We start from the raw sequence: 20178 nt of genomic DNA on the forward strand, positions 1-20178 counted from the left end.
TCTACTGTGGGAATTAAAATAGTTGATACGTACCAAGTGCTTTGAAGAGTGCTTATTAGTACAATCAGTAAGTACCTAAGACAAGCCAGAAATGGATTTTCCTGAGAAATTTCCTTACATTTCTCAGTAGTGACAAATAAAGAACTTAAATAAGATATCTATGAGCCAGACTTAACCCACAGTTGAAAAAAAACTATGCTGTGGGAATTCCCTTGTGGTCCAGTGGTTAGGACTCCATGTTCTCACTGCCAAGGGCGCAGATTCAATCCCTGGTCAGGGAACTAAGATCCCGCAGCCAAAAAAAAAATGAACTACACTGCAACACTAATTAATGAGGAATTGAACCCAGGTACAAAAATGCCACCAAAGTTTATTAACTTACATCAAATGAGGAAAGGTACAGTTTGAAAAAGTCAGATTTCTAATAAGAGCAAAATACTACTGGAGCTAAAATTTCAATCTCATTTACTCAAGAAATATTTAGAGGGTCCATGAGCTATTACCAGAACTGGCTGACAACACTAGCTCAGTTGGTTTCCTCCCACTCTGATCAACAATGAGCCAGAAAATAATCAAAAACAATATAAGCAAATAAGCGGTAGAGTTTAATTATACTCTAAATATCAAACTATTTCAACAGATCAAAACAGATTAATAGTGACACATGACATCTACACCAACAGTGATTATACCTCTGCCAAGGCCACAAACCAGAACACTGATTTTTTTTTTTTTTTTTTTGGCCGTATGGCTTGTGGGATCTCAGTTCCCCGACCAGGGATTGAACCTGGGCCCTTGGCAGTGAAAGTGTAGAGTCCTAACCACTGGACTGCCAGGAATTCCCTGATTTTTTTTTTAAATTCCTTAACTCAGGCCTAACTACAAAACCCTCTCTTCACCCAAGAATAACTTTGTGAAGAGGCTGGAAGGTCAAAGAAGTTCAGATTGTATCCCTAAGGACTGGGATCTATTCACATTTCTCCTCTCATCTGAGGCTCAGCATTATGACATCAAACTTTTCACAAACGGTTTTTCAGGAATTTTAGACAACAGATGCATTAGGCTAGCTAGGCAGCAGAAAACTAATGTCATCTGGCTTTAGACATCATATAGTGCTTGGACACAGAACATCTTGACCTTAGAGCTCCTTTTAGTTAGGCACCCTCCTATGCCACTCCCTGACAACTTTAATTGCAGCTCAAAATGAAAGTTTCTCTGGTCACCTATCATCTCACATCATGCTTGACGTTTCTTCTTCCTCTCTGACTCTTCTTCCCGTTGCTACTTTCCCACTCTGCCCTTTAGACCCTATTCCACTTTATGCTAACCATCCCCAACTTCTTTAATTAGACTTTTCATCTCCTTACCTTACCTGAAAATGTGGTACGCCCCCTAAAGACCTTGACACCCCTGTGGCCTTCTGAGAAAGTTCCTCACTTTCAAAGCTTTAGTCTCCACAAGAGGGGAAGCTGCTGGATCTTCATTGTTTCTCTCCTCGTAAACAATAACTCCACTGAGGTTCGGGAGATCTCATTACACCACCGGTTCACTCCAACAGCAGCTGTCTAGTAAATATCTAGTCTTTCATCCACATTAAGTGAGTGCTCTGGCAGCTGGTTCTTGTATTTCTCTCCAATCCCAGTCCCAACACACAGTAATTTCTATTTCTGTGTGTTATAACCCAGCTTAAAGTTCATTGATATTCTAAACAATGACATCAACTCTGCCCCATAAACTCCCATGGCCATACTTTGCACCTTGCCATCATCTGGATTAATTTACCAATTGTATTCTTAAACATTCTACTCTCTAACTAAACCTCTCTTTCCAGTTATTTCGTTCAAACACATCTCCCACAGCTTCACTGGAACCACCAGTCCTTGATTCATTCAGACCACCAACTCTGTTCTGACCTTATTTCCTTTTCTTCCTAGACTGGAGTTCACAGTCCATTCAATCACTCTCTCACCTTTATCATCAATTCTCTTTCTCCTTTCTTTTCTCACAAAATCAATGCAACCACAACCACTAACTCTAATATCCAAATTAAATGCAATTTGGGATTTGATGTTTAACTACTGCCAACCCAACAGACGCCTGGCCCAAGTGACAAAAGAGTAATACAATCTTCAAGTCTCAGTTTACATGGTAATTCCTGTGATGGTTTCCCTAACTGCCCTCAACACCTAACTACTCTAGCTCCTCTGCTCCCATGATCATTTTTATATATCCCCATTATAATAAGGATATTACAGTATCAATATTGGTACACCTGTTTCCCTGCTGGTTCTTTAAGGGCAGATATTCCACCTTTCTGTGCTTCTAGCACATTGCTCTACCCAGTAAACACTTAATAAATGGTCTCTAAATTTATGAATAGATTCAGAATTTCTATTTATACACACAAACACCAAAAACAGGGGAGGGGAGAGAATGATTAAAAAAACCCTAACTCTATTGTTGTCTAATAATATCCTACTATGAACGCCTTTAACCTCTTAATGCATGTTCAAATTTTAATTCAGGCCCATAAAGATTCTGGAACCAACACAGGGAGAAATTCAATCAAATTCAGAGAAGTTAGCTTGTTCACACTGATATTAACTTAAAAATTTTTTTCACATCTTTATTGGAGTATAAATGCTTTACAATGTTGTGTTAGTTTCTGCTGTACAGCAAAGTGAATCAGCTATATGTATACATATATCCCCATACCCCCTCCCTCTTGAACCTCCCTCCCACCCTCCCTATCCCATCCCTCTAGGTCGTGACAAAGCACTGAGCTGATCTCCCTGTGTAATTAAAATATTAACAACAGTAAATTTCTAACTTACCATGGCAACATCATCTAAAATGCTCTGAGGTGAACTATGAGCCATAACCTAAGAGAAAAAAAAATAACTGTCACTTTGAAAATAAATAAAACATTAGCAATACAGTAAAAAAAAAAAAATTTTTAAGGTACCCTCAAACTAGTATTAGAATTTCTTGTGACTTTAGAACCTTTCTATAAATTTCTTAATTCCCAGAATCTCCCTCTTTTCAATAAAAGTCTGACACTAAAACCTGGGATCTTAATCATCACATTATTTGTCTTCTAATTCAAATCCAGACTTATAAGTGTTTATGCTACAGTAATGACAAGTGGAAAGGGTCACTTAAATTAGCTATGCTTAATGTTAAAAGAGCAGTACTGTTAGAAAAATACCATTTCCTTAAAATGCAATTAGCTATTCCTTTATAGAAATACTTTGCCTTCAGGGGACAATGAAAGGACGTGGTATACCTTGGTGATTAAGAGCATGAGTTCTACAGGCTACTTATCATGTAACCATGGTCAAGACATGATCTCTCCCTAAGCTTCAATTTCTTCATGTATTGAATGGGGATACCGTTAGTAACTTCCACTTCCTAAGGTTGTTGGGAGGTTTGAAGAAGATGAAGTTTTGTAAAATGCTTAACACCGTACCTCCCAGGAAAGAAGCCTGGCACACAGTAATCAGTCAGTTAACACCACTATTATGCTATGAAGGGCACTACTTTCTTTTCCAAAGGATGGATGACTGACAAAGAATTTAGACAAGCTATTGGCTGTCTCCACAAAACCTCAACTGTACTTCAGCAACATTCTAACCATTAAGATAAGAAGGGGGTGGCAAGGCATTCTCAGGGGCAGGGAGAGAGCAAAATTGGCAGCAGCCAGCAATTCTGTCCTCTCTGACCCTCTGAAATGAAAGCATGCAGCGTGGGGTCTGAAATAGTATAGAGGGGTTCACTTAAGTAGCCATGACTCTTGTAATTAAAACTAAATTATCACTGACTTGGCCCTGTAAAAATTTTCAATTTAGAAAGTCTCTAACATTTTGAAGTATATGACAAATGTTGGGGAAAGAGTAAAAGACTAACCTTAGAACAAACAAAATCAACTAATGTAGCTTCTTCTTCACCTATGTATTCTATGATTTTTTTATTAATCCATGGTCTAATTCGTCGTTCCATCAATATCTATAAAATAAAGCATGGTTACTAAATTGAAGAGCTTTTTATTACATTTACTTAAAAAACCTATATAACTTCATAATTTTTCTTAAGGCTAAAATACAGTATGATCATTAACAAGTTGAACTAAGACAGATGTGTATCAAGACAAAATTATTTGCTTCTAATTTATGAAGACCTCAGGTACCACTAAGAATTTCCACAATAATCTATTATTGTTGACCATGTCAAGATTCTAGCCACCTTATCACCCCTATTTGTCATAAACGGAATGAACTGAGTTTGTGTGCTATAGTCAAAACCAAAAACTTGCAATAAAATAATGAAATACAATTTGCTACTCACAGAATCCACAATAGACCAATCCAGGGGATAAGCAAAGAGCTCAGGTTTGGCTGTAGGGATTTTTTCAATGAGACTCTTAATGTGTTTGCGCTTTTCTTCAGTGTTCACAGTGCCTTTGGCAGCATTTTTATCATCTTCACCATAATCCAAGGGAACCAGTTTCCTTTTTCGGGGTACATCATCACTGTCTTCATCCTCAAATTTGTTAAAGACACTATCTACAGGGAGTTTCTTTCTCTTCACAGAATTAGGCTGACCAGGACTATTGGAAGCACCTATAGTAAAAACACTGTATTAGCACAATGACTTAATTTTCAAATGTTACATTTTACAACCCACCATGCCTAAAAAGCAGTGTAAATATACCTCCACAATTCTCAGAGAAAGATCCCAGCTGTAAAAAATAACTCACTACTCACAAGCGCTAGAAAATTTAACTTTTCACTTCCTCTCAGAACTCAAGGCAGCTGCAGATACAGGAGCACTAGTAGAACTATGAAAACTATCATGAGCTAGAAAGGCATTTTTTTTTTTAACCAGTTTTCTAACTACCTACCAAGCAGTACATACTTATTTTTTCCTTAAGGCAAAATTTATGTAGTTGTGGTGAGTAGAGGGGGAAAGGAGGAAAAAAGGAAGGAAGGAAATGCTAACATACCCAGTTTAAGACTTAGTCCTATTTTTGGCCTATGCTCCTCAGGTTGTTGTTGATCTGGTGAATTTTCATGAGGAATAATAATACCACAGGGAGACTCATCTCCAGGAGTGTTGGGAGTTGCATTGCCACTGGCAGAGGAAACAGATGGGGCAGAACTGATGGGCCTCAGAGTTGGTTTGAGACAGGGCTTTTGCTCTGGCTCTTCTTCCTCTTCCATGGGTTCCTCTCGTTTTTCTTCTTTTTCTTGCTTTTCTTCTTCCTCTTCCTCTGATTCTGGTTCTTGCTTTATTTGTGGTTGTCTGCGCCTCTCAGCCTCTTGTTCCATCTAAAACCAGAAAATAACCTGGTCAACTGAAACAGACCCCAACTATCTTCAATTCAACCAGCTCTATGTTTTATCTTTCACAAAATCTCTATTTTTCTTTTTCCTTAGGAATAACAAAACATTGCCTCCTATAATCAGAAGTAAATCTATAGAATATATTAGGTACTCTGCAAAATGTTTTTTTAGTATTTCACATATATTACCATTCTTCAGTGGCTTGTATACACTCTTCAGAGATAACAAAGGTAATTGCTAATAGTTGGCTAATTCAAAATGAAAAAGTATGTTTTTATATCTTTATTAAAGAAATTATAATCAGAAATTTTATTTTATTGGGTTGGCCAAAAGGTTCACTCGGTTTTTTTTGGCTCTAGTAGCACTTAGTTGTCTTTAACTTCATTCAAAACAATTTTGTTAGGCTGTATGTGACAGCTGTCATATCAGCGTGCATTTAAAAAAAGACATCAAAATTGGTGAATTTTTGTGTAGCCATTTTAATATTGAAGATGGAAGAAAAAAACAACATTTTTGGCATATTACTCTTTATTACTTCAAGAAAGGTTAAAACGCAACTGATATGCAAAAAAAGATTTGTTCCGTGTATGGAGAAGGTGCTGTGACTGATCGAACATGTCAAAAGTGGTTTGCAAAGTTTCATGCTGGAGATTTCTCGCTGGAGGATGCTCCATGGTTGGGTAGACCAGTTCAAGTTGATAGCGATCAAATCGAGACATTGAGAACAATCAACGTTGTACCACGCAGGAGATAGCCAACATACTCAAAATATCCAAATCAAGCGTTGAAAATCATTTGCACCAGCTTGGTTATGTGAATCGCTTTGATGTTTGGGTTCCACGTAAGTTAAGCGAAAAAAACTTAACCGTGTTTCTGCATGCGATTCTCTCCTTAAACGTAACGACAATGTTCCATTTCTAAAATATATTGTGATGGGTGATGAAAAGTGGATACTGTACAATAATGTGGAACGGAAGAGATCGTGGGGCAAGCAAAATATACAACCACCAACCACACCAAAGGCCAGTCTTCATCCAAAGAAGGTGATGTTGTATATATGGTGGGATTGGGAGCCCTCTATTATATGAGCTCCTTCCAGAAAATCAAATGATTAATTCCAACAAGTACTGCTCCCAATTAGACCAACTGAAAGCAGCACTCGACGAAAGGAGTCCAAAATTAGTCAACAGAAAATGCATAATCTTCCATCAGGATAACACAAGACTGCATGTTTCTTTCATGACCAGGCAAAAACTCTTACAGCTTGGCTGGGAAGTTCTGATTCATTCCCCGTATTCACCAGATATTGCACCTTTGGATTTCCATTTATTTCGGTCTTTACAAAATTCTCTTAATGGAAAAAATTTCAATTCCCTGGAAGACTGTAAAAGGCACCTGGAACAGTTCTTTGCTCAAAAAGATAAAAAGTTTCAGGAAGATGGAATTATGAAGTTGCCTGAAAAATGGCAGAAGGTAGGTCGAACAAAAGGGTGAATACGTTGTTCAGTAAAGTTCTTGGTGAAAATGAAAAATGTGTCTTTTATTTTTACTTAAAAACCAAAGGCACTTTTTGGCCAACCCAATAGAACCCAATAGTATACACAATACACAAGAGGCAACTCAAATCCTCAGCCTGGTCATAGATAATCATTTTTTATTTCTTGGTAATGGCTGAAGGTGGTAGTCACTTCTGTATTCACAAACAGGAAAAGGAAGAAGTGGCGGGAGGGAGAACTCTGAAGTCAAAGTCCTAAACCAAAATGAACACTCCCCCTGAAATTACAAAATATAATAAAAAATAATCATCATAAAAGCATTATAAACTGGGATGAATACATCAGCAAGTTTTCTGAGCATGAAACAAACATAGGAAAAACAAAAGTAAAAATAACGTATCCTGAACTACACAAAAATTTAAAATCTGTGCATAACACCATTTATCAACTCACAAAGGAAGTACAATGACCATTAAACCATCTGCAAGGCATTCAAACCCACTGGTAATCAGAGAATTAAAACATAGTAATATTCCCCAACCTAAATGTTATAATGGCAAGGATTTAAAACACTGACAATACCACCATGATGATGAAAAAAAGACACCTGGACTATAAACTGGAGAAATTCTTGGTGGAAGATCATACCTGAAGTAAAAGCACATTAGAAAACAAAACAAAACAGAAAGAGATTCATAGATACAGAGAACAAGCTGGTGGTCACCAGAGGGGAGCAGAATGGGGGGTAGGGCAAAAACGTGAAGGGGATTAAGAGGTACGAACTTCCAGTCATAAAATAACTCATGGGGAATGTAACATACAGCCTAGGGAATATAGTCAATATTGTTATAATAACTTGGTATGGTGACAGATGGTTACTAGACTTATCGTGGTGATCAATTCATAATGTATACACATGTCAAATCACTGTTGTACACTTGAAACTAATATAATACTGTACGTCAACTATACTTCAATAAAAATCTAAAAATGAAAAAAGAGCACATTAGAAAAAAAGCACACGTAACAATATTCCCACTTATAAAACTTATGTGTGAGGGGGGTTATAAGAAATCAGCCAGTTTTTAATTTCTTCATTACTGTGTTCTATGTTGTCTGAACTTTCTATTTACTCATGTAAGTACTTAACAGAAAAAAATAACACTATTTCATTTTGAAAAATAAAAGGGACATGTAAGAAGACGTGGTTCCTGTTAATAGCATATAACAGATTTTTTAAAGTTGATATGAAGAATTTATAGTATCAAGATCTGTGATACACTAAGAACTAAAAACTTTTCTAACATGACACTATTCTTAAAAGCAAGAATGGGTATGCCATGTCCTACGACACAGTCTTTTTCATTTTTAAATGACAAGTCGCTCATGAAAACATCTTTATTTTGGAAATAAAATATTTAGGGTGGTAATGAGAAAATTCAAACTACAAAAGTCATTAAGTGTCAGAGCACATATAGGAAGGACAGTTTCTAGCAAAGTTACATTAAAAGACATTCACTTAATAAGTAATACTTCACAGAAATAAAGGAGTAAGACATATAGAAGATGTTGAAAATAAAGCTGTAAATCAACTAATATTGATGACTTACATAATAAAATAAAGAAAAAATACTAATATCCTCCCCCAAAATAGCAAGACACATGGAGTGTAAACATTTCCCTTATAAACTAAACTATATCATAGTTGGCTGGCTTAAGATGACATGATAGTCTTAAAAGAATATGGTCATGGATGTAATAGTATCTTACCCTCTGGAGCTCTGCATCTGGATCCGGGTGCCCTTCTGCCAGAAGGCGCTGCCTGATTTCCTCTAGCTCTTCCTTCTCTCTCTTCCTATCCCGTTCATCCGCTTCCATTTCCTTTTCCCTATCACGCAACCTTTTCTGAAGAGCGCTTCCTCTGCAAAAGTAAATCAGGCCTTATTTAATACTCAGGTCTAAACTACTGCACATCATGTCTCCAAAAGCAAGTTCCTTCCATACTAACAGCTGCATGCTAAGAGACTGAAGACTGTCTTAATGCTCTGTATCTGTAGAACACCCAAGACAGTGTGCTCTCTGCATGTTAATGTTTACTAAGTCAGCACTGTCTTGTCACATATCACCATGCCTCATTCTTAAGTCATTCTAAATGAGTATCTACAAGTAAAAAAGTAGCTTTCAGAGGGAAGAATGCTCTCATTTTATACCTATCCCACAGGGAAACTAACAGGTAATCTGTGTTGTCTTGGAGGCCAAGTTGTGAAAAATTAATACAAGGAGTAGTAATATCCCAAATATTAGTTTTGTACCTTCAATTTAAATCAACTCCTTTCCTTGTGGAAAAAGCACAGGTTCTGTTTAGCACTTTATTATATCTCAGAATGTTGAAATAATGTACTGCTAATCTATGATTCAACAATTTTACTTTGCATTTTCTACAAAGTCAAATCCTTGGCATTCATTCAATTTAAGGTGTTAATCCAATGTTTTGATTATTTCAGCTACAGTGTATTAAATTATATATATTAAATGCATTCACTACATGCCTGTATCATGCCATGCACATAAGAAAAAAATCAAAATATGGTTCATAACCTTAGGGAAATTATAGTTTGGAGTGGAGGGAGCAGAAGAAACCAAACAATTTTACCATAGTGCCATAAATGTTAGAAGAATGAGAGCAGTTTAGAAATGCCACGGGAACAGATATCAGGAAATGCAGGCTTCATAACTCTCACTTCATAATAGTATAGCAATTGGGTGAAGGAGGGTGGGAGGGTGTTCAGGTTACTATGTAGCACTCTAGAAATCCTTGAAGACAAAAATCTCTAGGCCACCTTAGATAGTCATAAAGGTAAGTTATAATTTGCTATAAAAATTGAAGTTCTTTAAAACACATGAGGGACTTCCCTGGTGGTCCAGAGGGTAAGACTCCGCACTCCCACTGCAGGGGGCCGGGGTTCGATCCCTGGTTGGGGAACTAGATCCCGCATGCATGCAGCAATTAAGAGCCCGCATGCTGCAACTAAAGATTCTGCATGCTGCAACTAAGACCCAGTGCAGTCAAAATAAATAAACAAACACACATTTTAATAAATAAATAAATAAAAAATAAAACACAGGAAGAAAAGTTAATTTGTCACAATACTATTATGAACCTTCCTCCAAAGAAGGTGCATAGAGTTATCAATTCTTTTCTAACAGGCCCGGACCCCCGGAAAACAGCATTATCAACTATGGGGATAATTACAAGATGAATTCAAAGATTTCTTTCTTATTCCACTGAGTGAACTTGCACTCTCTTGTAGACAAGAGAAAATACAGCTAATAAAAAGCTGACAGTATGAGTTCATAAAGCAAGGCTTCTTTACCTGTAATATTTGGGATCATCTCTATCATCATCATAATCTTCTAAGAATTCTTTTAGTCGTTTAGCTTCTTTTGCCTTTGAGGAAATGAAGGACGAAGTGTGCAAAATTAACATAGAAGTAATTTAGATTACCCCCTACCCCTTTATTGGGAACAGATTTTTCTTATCCATACCACTTGAACTTTTTCATTCTCATAAACTTCATATATTAAATGTAAATAACATTAGATTTTTTAAATCTTTTACTCTTAAAAGCAAGTCAGATTTAGGACTTATCCATGAAATGAAAGCCACATATACTGATGGTACGCTACAATAAATTTTCTCTCTGAAGATAAGCTTCAAAGTACAGTAATTTTTTTCTAATCAAACCTAAGCACACCAAGAAAGAAAACTGAAAGTTATCTTATTGAATCTGTTAACCGGACAAAAATATTTTACATTTCGTTTATAGGTAGATGATGGTACAAGTAGTTTTTATGAATTGCAGGATTAAAAATTTAAATCACGTTTATGCATCAATCCAAAGGTAATGCCTGCCTAACTTTGAGTACACAAACCATGAAAGTACATGAATCTCTCCTATTTTTGGAATTTTAAATACAACAACTATTACATTTCACAGAAATTATATCTAACCATTATATACAGACATAAGAAATACTTTAAAATAAGTATTTATAATCTACATCTCTACTATACCAACAATATTATATACAAAGCAGATGTAGGTTTCTGACTACAGTAAAATATTAACACATTCCATCCAGTTCAAATGTTACACCTCTCTAAAGACTTCCCCAATGTAACCATCTATCCATGACCAACTCCTTCCTCCAGACAAAACTAATCACTTTCTCTGTACTTCACTCCCAAAAAACTGTGAACACACCATTATCATACCTTAAACACTCTCACACACACAAAATACATCAACTACTTCATCTCTCTGACAATACTACCCAACTGTTTAAGAGTTTGAAGCATTAGTTATTCTTGTACACCCAATACCTAGCACAAAATTTGTCAAATGCATTCAAGTAGATTGTCAGGTAGTGATGACAATATTTACAAATATCTAAATAAAACACAGGGGACTTCCCTGGTGGGGCAGTGGTTAAGAACCTGCCTGCCAATATAGGGGACACAGGTTCGAACCCTGGTCCGCGAAGATCCCACATGCCGCGGAGCAACTAAGCCTGTGCGCCACAACTACTGAGCCTGCGCTCTAGAGCCCATGAGCCGCAACTACCGAGCCCACATGCCGCAACTACTGAAGCCCATGTGCCTAGAGCCCGTGCTCCACAACAAGAGAAGCCACCCCAATGAGAAGCCTGTGCACCACAGCAAAGAGTAGTCCCCGCTCGACAAACTAGAGAAAGCCCGCATGCAGCAACGAAAACCTATGCAGCCAAATAAATACACACACACACACACACACACACACACACAGGAAGGCCCATAATGTACATACTAAAATATTAACATATGTCACCTTTCATGAGGTGACTTTTTACACTATACACTTCTGTTACTTGAACATTTTTTAATGAGCAAGTAACTGCTTTTCTAACTGGATATTTTTTTAAGCTCCCAAACAAAAAACTAATAGGAAATTTTTCTCTAGAAAAACAGGTTTCAGATTTGCTTGCAGGAAGCGGAATCACTTCTTCAAATAATTATGTCTCTTACTATATCATTCTCTATTTTCTAACCTAGGGTTTAAGAAGAAATTCTAGAATGGGAGCTACAATCCAGGGAAATCAAATTATTTTAAATAACTGTAGGACCTTAGAAGACCTACCATCCGGAAAACCCATATTATCTATCTAGTTGCTGCATGCACTCTTTTGGTTACTTACAAAAATTCCCTCTATGTCTCATGTTCGAAAGCTATTTGAAGAAGATTCCTAACTTCAGTAATGTTTTTGGAAGAATAATCTCCAAACTGGAGATAAAGAAACCTTCATGAACTTCTGGCAATGATAGAACATATGGAACATAATACTGAAGCAAGTACTATGATAAAATAAATTATCTTTTTGTCATTTTACTTAGGTAACAACCTTGGCCAATTGCTTTCACTGTTACAGTCTATCAAACAGTGTAAATGAAAAAAACAACATTCATTTTTATGATTATCATGTAGTTAAAAGGAAGGACAATGTAGTAACATAAGGAAAAACAATAATTTATAAGTGCTATATACTGAAGTCAATAATTTTGATTTCTAAAAACAGGTCTTCTCACGAGACTATTTCCTTCACCCAAATGTACTACACTAATACAGAATATCAAAGCCTCTTAAAGCCTCTTGAAATTCAAAAATATTGCAGATTCTTAATCAAACAAAGGTCTATAAATTCTCATTTTATACTATGACAGATTTACTTTGACAGTATGCCAAATGGTAATTTAGTTTATAGGGAGCAAAAACGTGAAAAATAGGAGGGAAAAACATTTTGGTGTACTGAAATGGTCTCAAAGTTACTTGAAATATATAAAAATTATCTATACTGGGAGCTCATACTTTTTAACTATAAAGTCACTTCTACTGAACAGTAAAGATTTGATCTGATTTTTATCTGAAAAATCACTTATTTTTAACCAAGAAAATTACCATTTCTCTTCTTCTTTCTTCTTCTCTTTCAGCCTCTTTCTCATACTCCCGGGTTTTCTTTCGTTCTCTGATTTCCCAATTCTTAAGGCGCTAAAAAAAGAAATTGTCAAAGCTTAAAAATGTATACAAAGGGTTCTAAAATTTTTGACTAACCTACTAAGTACCAAGATTTAAGAATAAAAGCTTTCCCTTAATTTACCTCTTGATAAGCAGCCTCTTTCTCTCGGAGCTTTCTTTCAAGTTTTCTTCGTTCATATGCATCTTCTTCATCCTCTTCTCGGTCCCGCTTCTTGTCTTTTTCTCTCTCGCGCTCCCGTTCCCTTTCTCGCTCTCTCTCTCGCTCTCGTTCTCTTTCTCGTTCCCGTTCTCTCTCTCTCTCTCTTTCCCTCTCCCGTTCCCTTTCACGATCTCTGCTCTTTTCTCTACATAAACAAAAGATTTAAAAAATCTGTCAGTCTTTGTGTTTTCGTTTAAACACAAGAGAAAGTAGGACAACATATATTATGAAATAATATACAAACTCACTAGCCAGAATTTAGCATTTGGTTTCTGCAGAACTGTAAACTCCTCTATACAAGTCAGAAAGACACAGAATATAATCCTGGCCCCAAATTCTGAACTGCTTTCTAAACTCAATGTTAATGCTTATCAGCATCTCAGAAAACAAACAAAAAAACCTGGATATGAGAAATACTAAGGGCCAACGAACATGTTACAAGATAGTCTACTTCACTAGTGATCAAGGAATACAGATATTGGCAAAGGTGAGAAGCAAAGAGCATTCTGGCATGTTGCATGGGTAAACCAGAACTACAGTTGACCCTTGAACAACATGAGTTTGAATTGTGCAGGTCCACTTATACACAGAGTTTTCTCAATAGTAAATACTACAGTACTACACGATCCGAGGTAGGTCGAATCCACAATTGGTTGAATCCATGGACGAAGAACCGCAGATATGGAAAACCGTGTATACAGAGGGCCAACTATAAGTTATACTCGAATTTTTGCCTGCACAGAGGGTCGGCACCCCTAACCCCGGCATTGTTCAAGGGTCAACTGTACATCTATCAGCAATAAAAAGTTCTCAAGTATTTAATTCAGAGTGATAAAACCAAACTGCAGATTTGTGATACCATGGATGTAATTATACAAATTTATGTATATATACGATATGAAACAGTACACTGTAGTAAAAGTATAAACCACTCATTTTAATACATGTCAAATTCTCAATAGTGGTTATTCAAGAGAATAATGGTTATTCCAGTGGAGGAAGGAAGGGAAGGATTTTAGTGCCCACTAAAGATTAATAAGAGTACTGAATTCCAGTTAACGCAACCGGGGGACCTCCCTTCAGCTATAATCAGGTAGAATAATATCTCAACACGGTAATGTATATTTGAAAACTAGCCTGGGAAAAAAAAAGGTGGGATTTCCTCTCTTTCGTCTACTGGCTTCCTTCTACTCACGCCCTTCTCCACTTCCTTTGTTCACTTTTGCTCTACCTCATTCCTAAAGAATTTGAGATGATATGTCATATGAATTCAATATAATTATGAAAAAATTTTAAATAAAACAAAACCAAACCAAAGTGAAATAAATTACTAGGAGCCATAAAGAAAAAGTAAACTTAGAGCCTGGGAGATTAAGTTGTGGCCATCCAGCGGGCTATAGGACCAAACAGACACCAGGAGCTAAAAGCAGTGGTACTAGAGCTGATTTCCCACTAGAGGGGACCTCAATCAAACAGTGACTAGAGAAAATGCCCACTGACCAAGGGAGAGAACAAGGAATCATGTCTATCCAAAACACTGGGTGGACGGCTGGTGTGTGCTGGCTCTGTATAAAAATTGGCTTCAGACAGAAACTAACACTAAAGTTGAAAATTGTTAATTTAACCAATATATTTTCTTTTTTTTAATTTATTTACTTTTGGCTGTGTTGGGTCTTCGTTGCTGTGTGCAGGCTTTCTCTAGTTGCGGTGAGTGGGGGCTACTCTTCATTGCGTTGCGCGGGCTTCTCATTGCAGTGGCTTCTCTTATTGCGGAGCACGGGCTCTAGGCACGCGGGCTTCAGTAGTTGTGGCTCACGGGCTCTAGAGTGCAGGCTCAGTAGTTGTGGTGCACGGGCTTAGTTGCTCCGCGGCATGTGGGCTCTTCCCGGACCAGGGATCGAACCTGTGTCCCCTGCACTGGGAGGCAGATTCTTATACACTGCACCACCAGGGAAGCCCTTAACCAATATTTTACATGTGTGTGAGACAGCAAGCCAGGCATGCTTCGTGTCTCAGGAAGTTCTATCACCACATCCATGCAAATGGCCCAAGAGAGTACTAACCTGCAGTTCTATTAAAGCTATCAAGCACAGAGTAACTTCCATAAAGCCTTACCTTGATCGACTGCGATCCTTATTCCGATCTGAGCTCCTTTCTCGATCACGGTCCCGATCTCTCTCTCGATCCCGATCTCGATCTCTCTCTTTTGTCCGGTCACGATCCCTATCCCGTTCTCGTTCCCGCTCCCGTTCCTTCTCCTTTTCTCGTTCACGTTCTCTTTCCCTTTCTCGTTCCCGTTCTCGCCTTTCTCGTTCCCTTTCACGCTCCCTCTCTCTTTCTCTCCGTTCTTTCTCAATTTCCTGTCTTTCTTTTTCCTTTTTGCCTTTCTCTTCTTCCAGTTTCTAGAAACCAATAAAAGTACTTTTAGAGTTAACTCTATAGCTCCAGTATTCAGACTTTTCCCGGCGCAAAGCCCAATATTGGGAACGACAGAAAAAAAAAAAAACCAAACCACTGGTACTTTACTATTAAATACTTGTGGCTTTACTTAACAAATAAAACTGAAGCAATCACAAGCCTAGATAGATTTCGTGCAAAATCATACACTCTAAACAGACCAGGAATCTCCAATCTTGGATGCTGGGAGATTGTGTCAAGTGTGGCTGACCACTCAATGATTATGTAATAACTAAAATGACCATGAGGAATGTGATGGTTCATAATAATTTCTAGAAATACAATCACTTGGCTAAAATGTAATTCTTCCCATTATGAATTTCTTTAAATCAGTGGGACTACTGCTGCTAACTATAACCCCAGACTTCCCGTTACCTAACGATTATTAGTTGAGTGTTTTAAAGGGGAGGTGGGGGAAGAGAGTCAGGTCACTGGAATGCAACTAAATAATCTTCTGCCCTCTGGTTTGCCCACCCTCCAAAAGACAAGCTGAATTCAGCCAATATCTGCCCTATCACCTATGGAAACATTTACTCCCACCATTACAAGATGGACAGCCCACCAAATACAAAAAGTTTGAAAATCACTCGCTTCAAGCAAAAATGTACATAATCATAATATTTTTATTTAATTAGATTAATTTTTGGCTTAATGTTAAAAGCAACATATTTATGCCCATTATGCCTATAAGACAATGAAAATACATGAACAGTGATAAATCCATCCTTGGAAGGAACGATTGCGTATTAACTTACAGATGCTGTGCTAGGACATGGATCGCCAACACTGGATTAACCTTGCCTACAAGCTATGCTTCTGGGAGGAAGAGCAAGTACATCGTTCACAAATAAACCAAATAACATTCAGACCAAGTTTGTACCCTGACAAGATTACCAGCGTACCACACGGCTTCTGCACAAACTCAGAAAAAAAAATGCCCCAAACAGGAAAAACAAAACAAAAACAAAACATTTTTCCTTTGGTTCCATGTTTAGTGTCACCGAAATTTAAATGACAACAATAAAATGTGCATTTTTTTCTTTTCTCAGTCATGTAAAGCATTTAAAACAACTTTAAAAAGCAATCTTACCTGTTATACTCTCCTTCTCTTGCTCATGGATCAGAGAACTGATAGAAGATTACGAAAGAAAAACTAATGCATGAGAAATCAATATATTCAGCTGTGGTGCCAGTCTTATATCAAAATGGAACGTAGGCAAAGCCAATACTGAATACATTGAAATTACAAAGGGAAGAGAAAAGAAATGGCAAAAAGAGGATAGAAACTGAAAACTATTGAAAGGGGTAAATTCTAATTTTTGAAACAGTACTATAATGGAATAAAAAAATGTGTACTGTAAAATGAGGCTAGACTACATAAAACTTACCTCAGTGTCATACACTTATAAAGAAATTTGTTTATTTCTGAGATAATAAATACTTACAGATTATTTTAGCTGTTCCAATAATTTCTTTTGTAGAGTCCCTCAACTGTTTTATGCTTGCCTATTCACTACACTACTTATTTCTTAAATGTATAGTTCCACTTATATAAATAATGATTTGTTTCAGAACTCATTTCAGAAGTTTAGTTCTAAGTAAATGAAAAAGTGAGTGAATCTTGTCCATACTAAATGCAATTCTAAAAGATTATATCAGATTATATATGCAGTAAATAGATACACACACACACACATATATATTTTTTAAGACAAAGACTGGAGAAAGAGGAAATGAGGTGGTCTAAAAAGACATAAGAAAGTAGTGAAATAATGAAGAGGAAAGGACAGAAAAAAAAAATCATAAATCTTACCTTATTCTCTCTTCAGACTCGTCCGTGCTGTAAATGGACGCCCCCTGCCACGCTGATACCCTGACAGTCTGTGGTTATTTAATAAACTCATACCAAAACATGCAAAGGTTCACTGAGCTCAATTTTTGTTACCGAAGTTTCAAATATCCCCTTTAACCATACCACCCAATAAAAAAACCTGCTTTTCTTTTTCACTTTGATTTTTATTTTTAAAACACATTTTGGAAATTCAAAACATTCTCCCCACAGTGAAATACGTGTAAGGCAGTCAAAGGCCTGACAGCTTCTCAAACTCTGAAGCAATTACCTTTTGAATTAATTTTTTAAAACATGATTTCCTTATACTTTACCAATGACATGACACGATTTAACAAATAACAAAAAGGGGGTAAACCACACACACACTGTATACCATTTTCAAGCTTGCTCAGAAAATTTTGAGTACTGAACCTAACCAAAAGCATTACTCTATAATGACTTCCCATGGACTAACTTTCTAACTCTCAAAATTAATCTGGGAGAACTACAGTCGTGCTTTTAGACATACTTAATTCCTGAAAAGGCCCTGTGTATGTGAGCTAGGGCTCGGCATCATGATAATAATGTGTTCAACAGCACTGAGTCGATGGCATTAATTGTCAACGTGGGATTTCGAAAGCTATAAGAAAAAGTAAGATTAAATAAAAGAAAAAATGAACACTTAACATCTCACTGAGTTAAAGGTCACTCAATCTTAGGAAAGAACCAGTAACATCTTATTATCTGTAACATCAAAATACATTTCACGCAGTGTTTGCATTTCACCGTCCATAAGCATCACCTTCAACACCAGGGAACATTCACAGATGCACTGTCATTGAGAGAAGCTTTCAATAGGCAAAACTCGTGAGTGGGATTTACGATGAACAAATACCCATTTCCAAGCCAGTTACCCCTTTGCATATTTTTCTGAGGGGGCATCCATAAATATAATAAAAAACAGAAGCTCATACTTACATCCTATTCCTTGTTACTTTCCAAGCTGAGAGTTTCATCTTGCATTAGTCACCATATGATCTCTATCATAATGGTGGGGGTCAATGAATAGATTAGCTTTATGGGAATTTACAGTTCTTCCATGCATCTAAAATTTGGTAAGTCTGGTAACCACTGACCTACTTTTTAAAATCTCCCCCGCTCAAATCTATACAAATATAATCTTAAATTTTAATCTCAGCTCTAAAGAAAAGGTTTTCCTAAGATTAAGTTAAATAACTGCCCCCAGAAATACACTACAGTGTATGTTATTCTGCTGCCCCCTTGAATCTAGTTTAAATCTGACCTTGATGTTTATGTTGAAATCTAAAAATAAAACTAGCTTTTATTCATATTAAAGTGAGATGACTGCAGAGTAGTCAGTAACTGAAAAAGCTACGTACAATATGCCAAGGACTACTCTAATATGGTAATCGTCTTCTGTTTCTTTGTTTCTATCTAAATATCAATTAAACCTATATAAAAAGCATTTAAAATTATATTCTACTGTAAGGTTGATTTTTCTTTTTTTGTCTGTTTGCTTTGGATTCTGTAAAAAGTCTAGATTGGTATCAAGTGAAAAAACAAGAATACTACCTTGTGTGTGTCTCTGAATTTGCTGATCTCTCGGGATATCAGGTCTCTTTTGTCTTCTTCCATTTCTATAGCATTTATATCCTCCTAAAAGACAAGGGGGACAGGTGGGAATGCAAAACCATCAATCTACATTGATATAAACAGATAGACGGAAATTAAAAGTTAGATATTCTGTACAGGTTTTACAAAAGACAGGAGTAAATAAAAAACTTATGTAGTAACAAATCCAACAATCTAAGTTAAAGAGTTAGATAGACAAGAATCACAAATCTGGCAATTAGCAGTAAACATAAGTTATTGCCAAAGCCTATAATGTAAACTAACCTTAGTGATGAGTGGATAAGGGATCAGTGGGGCCACTGGAAACCTGCGAAAAATCTGCGGAAAAATCCACAAAGATTAAAACAAACAAACAAGAGTTTATATTACTCTGAAAAACAATTTTCTATATGTTTACACTGTAAGCAATGCAAGATTTCTGTAACATTTTCTTGATTTCAAATTACTTGATAATAAAAAAGATTTCACTCACTCTATAACCCCTCCCATGACCCACCACTTCCTCTCCCTCCAACACCCCCAACCAGTGGAATAAGGAGGGTCTCGCACTAGCAGTGCTTTTTCCTTGATCCCTTCCAAGACAGAGGAAACAATCGTAACAACAAAATTTACCCATAATTCCTGCCATAGAGCAGAATTTCTTTGATTCTCTCCTCCCAACCCGTATCAAACAAATATGTCAAGTTATTTTCTCCTTTGCCATTAATGGGGGAAGAGGAAGAACAAACCCTACAGGTCTCAATTACCCTATACCTGACTGACTCTTAACAATTACCATTCCCAATGATTGGCAGTTCACTAGACAGGTTCTTATGGCCCCATGAGGAAGAACAAGCCAAGTAATAAAAATGTACCTGGCCACGAAGAAAATTGAAGATGGACTAATAAGGCAATAAAATCCAAAATACTATGAACTATAACTACCCCTTGATATTAAATCACAATATATGTTTCATAGTACTACTTTTCCAGGGCATATACAACCCATTCATACAATACACTTCCAATATTTTTAAAGAACACTCCCTATAATTTCTCTAAGTATATCCAAATTAAATGAATATAAGAAAACCAAACATGTTCTTTCAATCTGGACTCCCTACTGTTCAATCAGCTTAGGATGACGAAA

General features: G+C 36.7%; 1 protein-coding gene across 4 annotated transcripts in view; it reads right to left on the reverse strand.

Annotated features, from left to right (window-relative positions):
• The window catches only part of RBM25 (RNA binding motif protein 25), a 50652-nt gene that overhangs the window by 1082 nt on the left and 29392 nt on the right, over positions 1–20178 (reverse strand). For all 4 annotated transcript variants that reach the window (XM_082383876.1, XM_082383874.1, XM_082383877.1 and 1 more), the window contains 11 exons: positions 19314–19367; positions 18990–19073; positions 15224–15510; positions 13031–13253; positions 12832–12921; positions 10213–10286; positions 8609–8759; positions 5003–5327; positions 4345–4619; positions 3907–4005; positions 2835–2882 (listed from right to left, as the gene is read on the reverse strand). In XM_082383876.1, coding sequence (XP_082240002.1) covers positions 2835–2882; positions 3907–4005; positions 4345–4619; positions 5003–5327; positions 8609–8759; positions 10213–10286; positions 12832–12921; positions 13031–13253; positions 15224–15510; positions 18990–19073; positions 19314–19367 — 1710 coding nt within the window. The remainder of the gene's footprint in view (positions 1–2834; positions 2883–3906; positions 4006–4344; positions 4620–5002; positions 5328–8608; positions 8760–10212; positions 10287–12831; positions 12922–13030; positions 13254–15223; positions 15511–18989; positions 19074–19313; positions 19368–20178) is intronic.

The sequence above is a fragment of the Balaenoptera borealis genome (assembly GCF_965194805.1).
Source record: "Balaenoptera borealis genome assembly, chromosome: 3".
Lineage (NCBI taxonomy): Eukaryota > Metazoa > Chordata > Mammalia > Artiodactyla > Balaenopteridae > Balaenoptera > Balaenoptera borealis.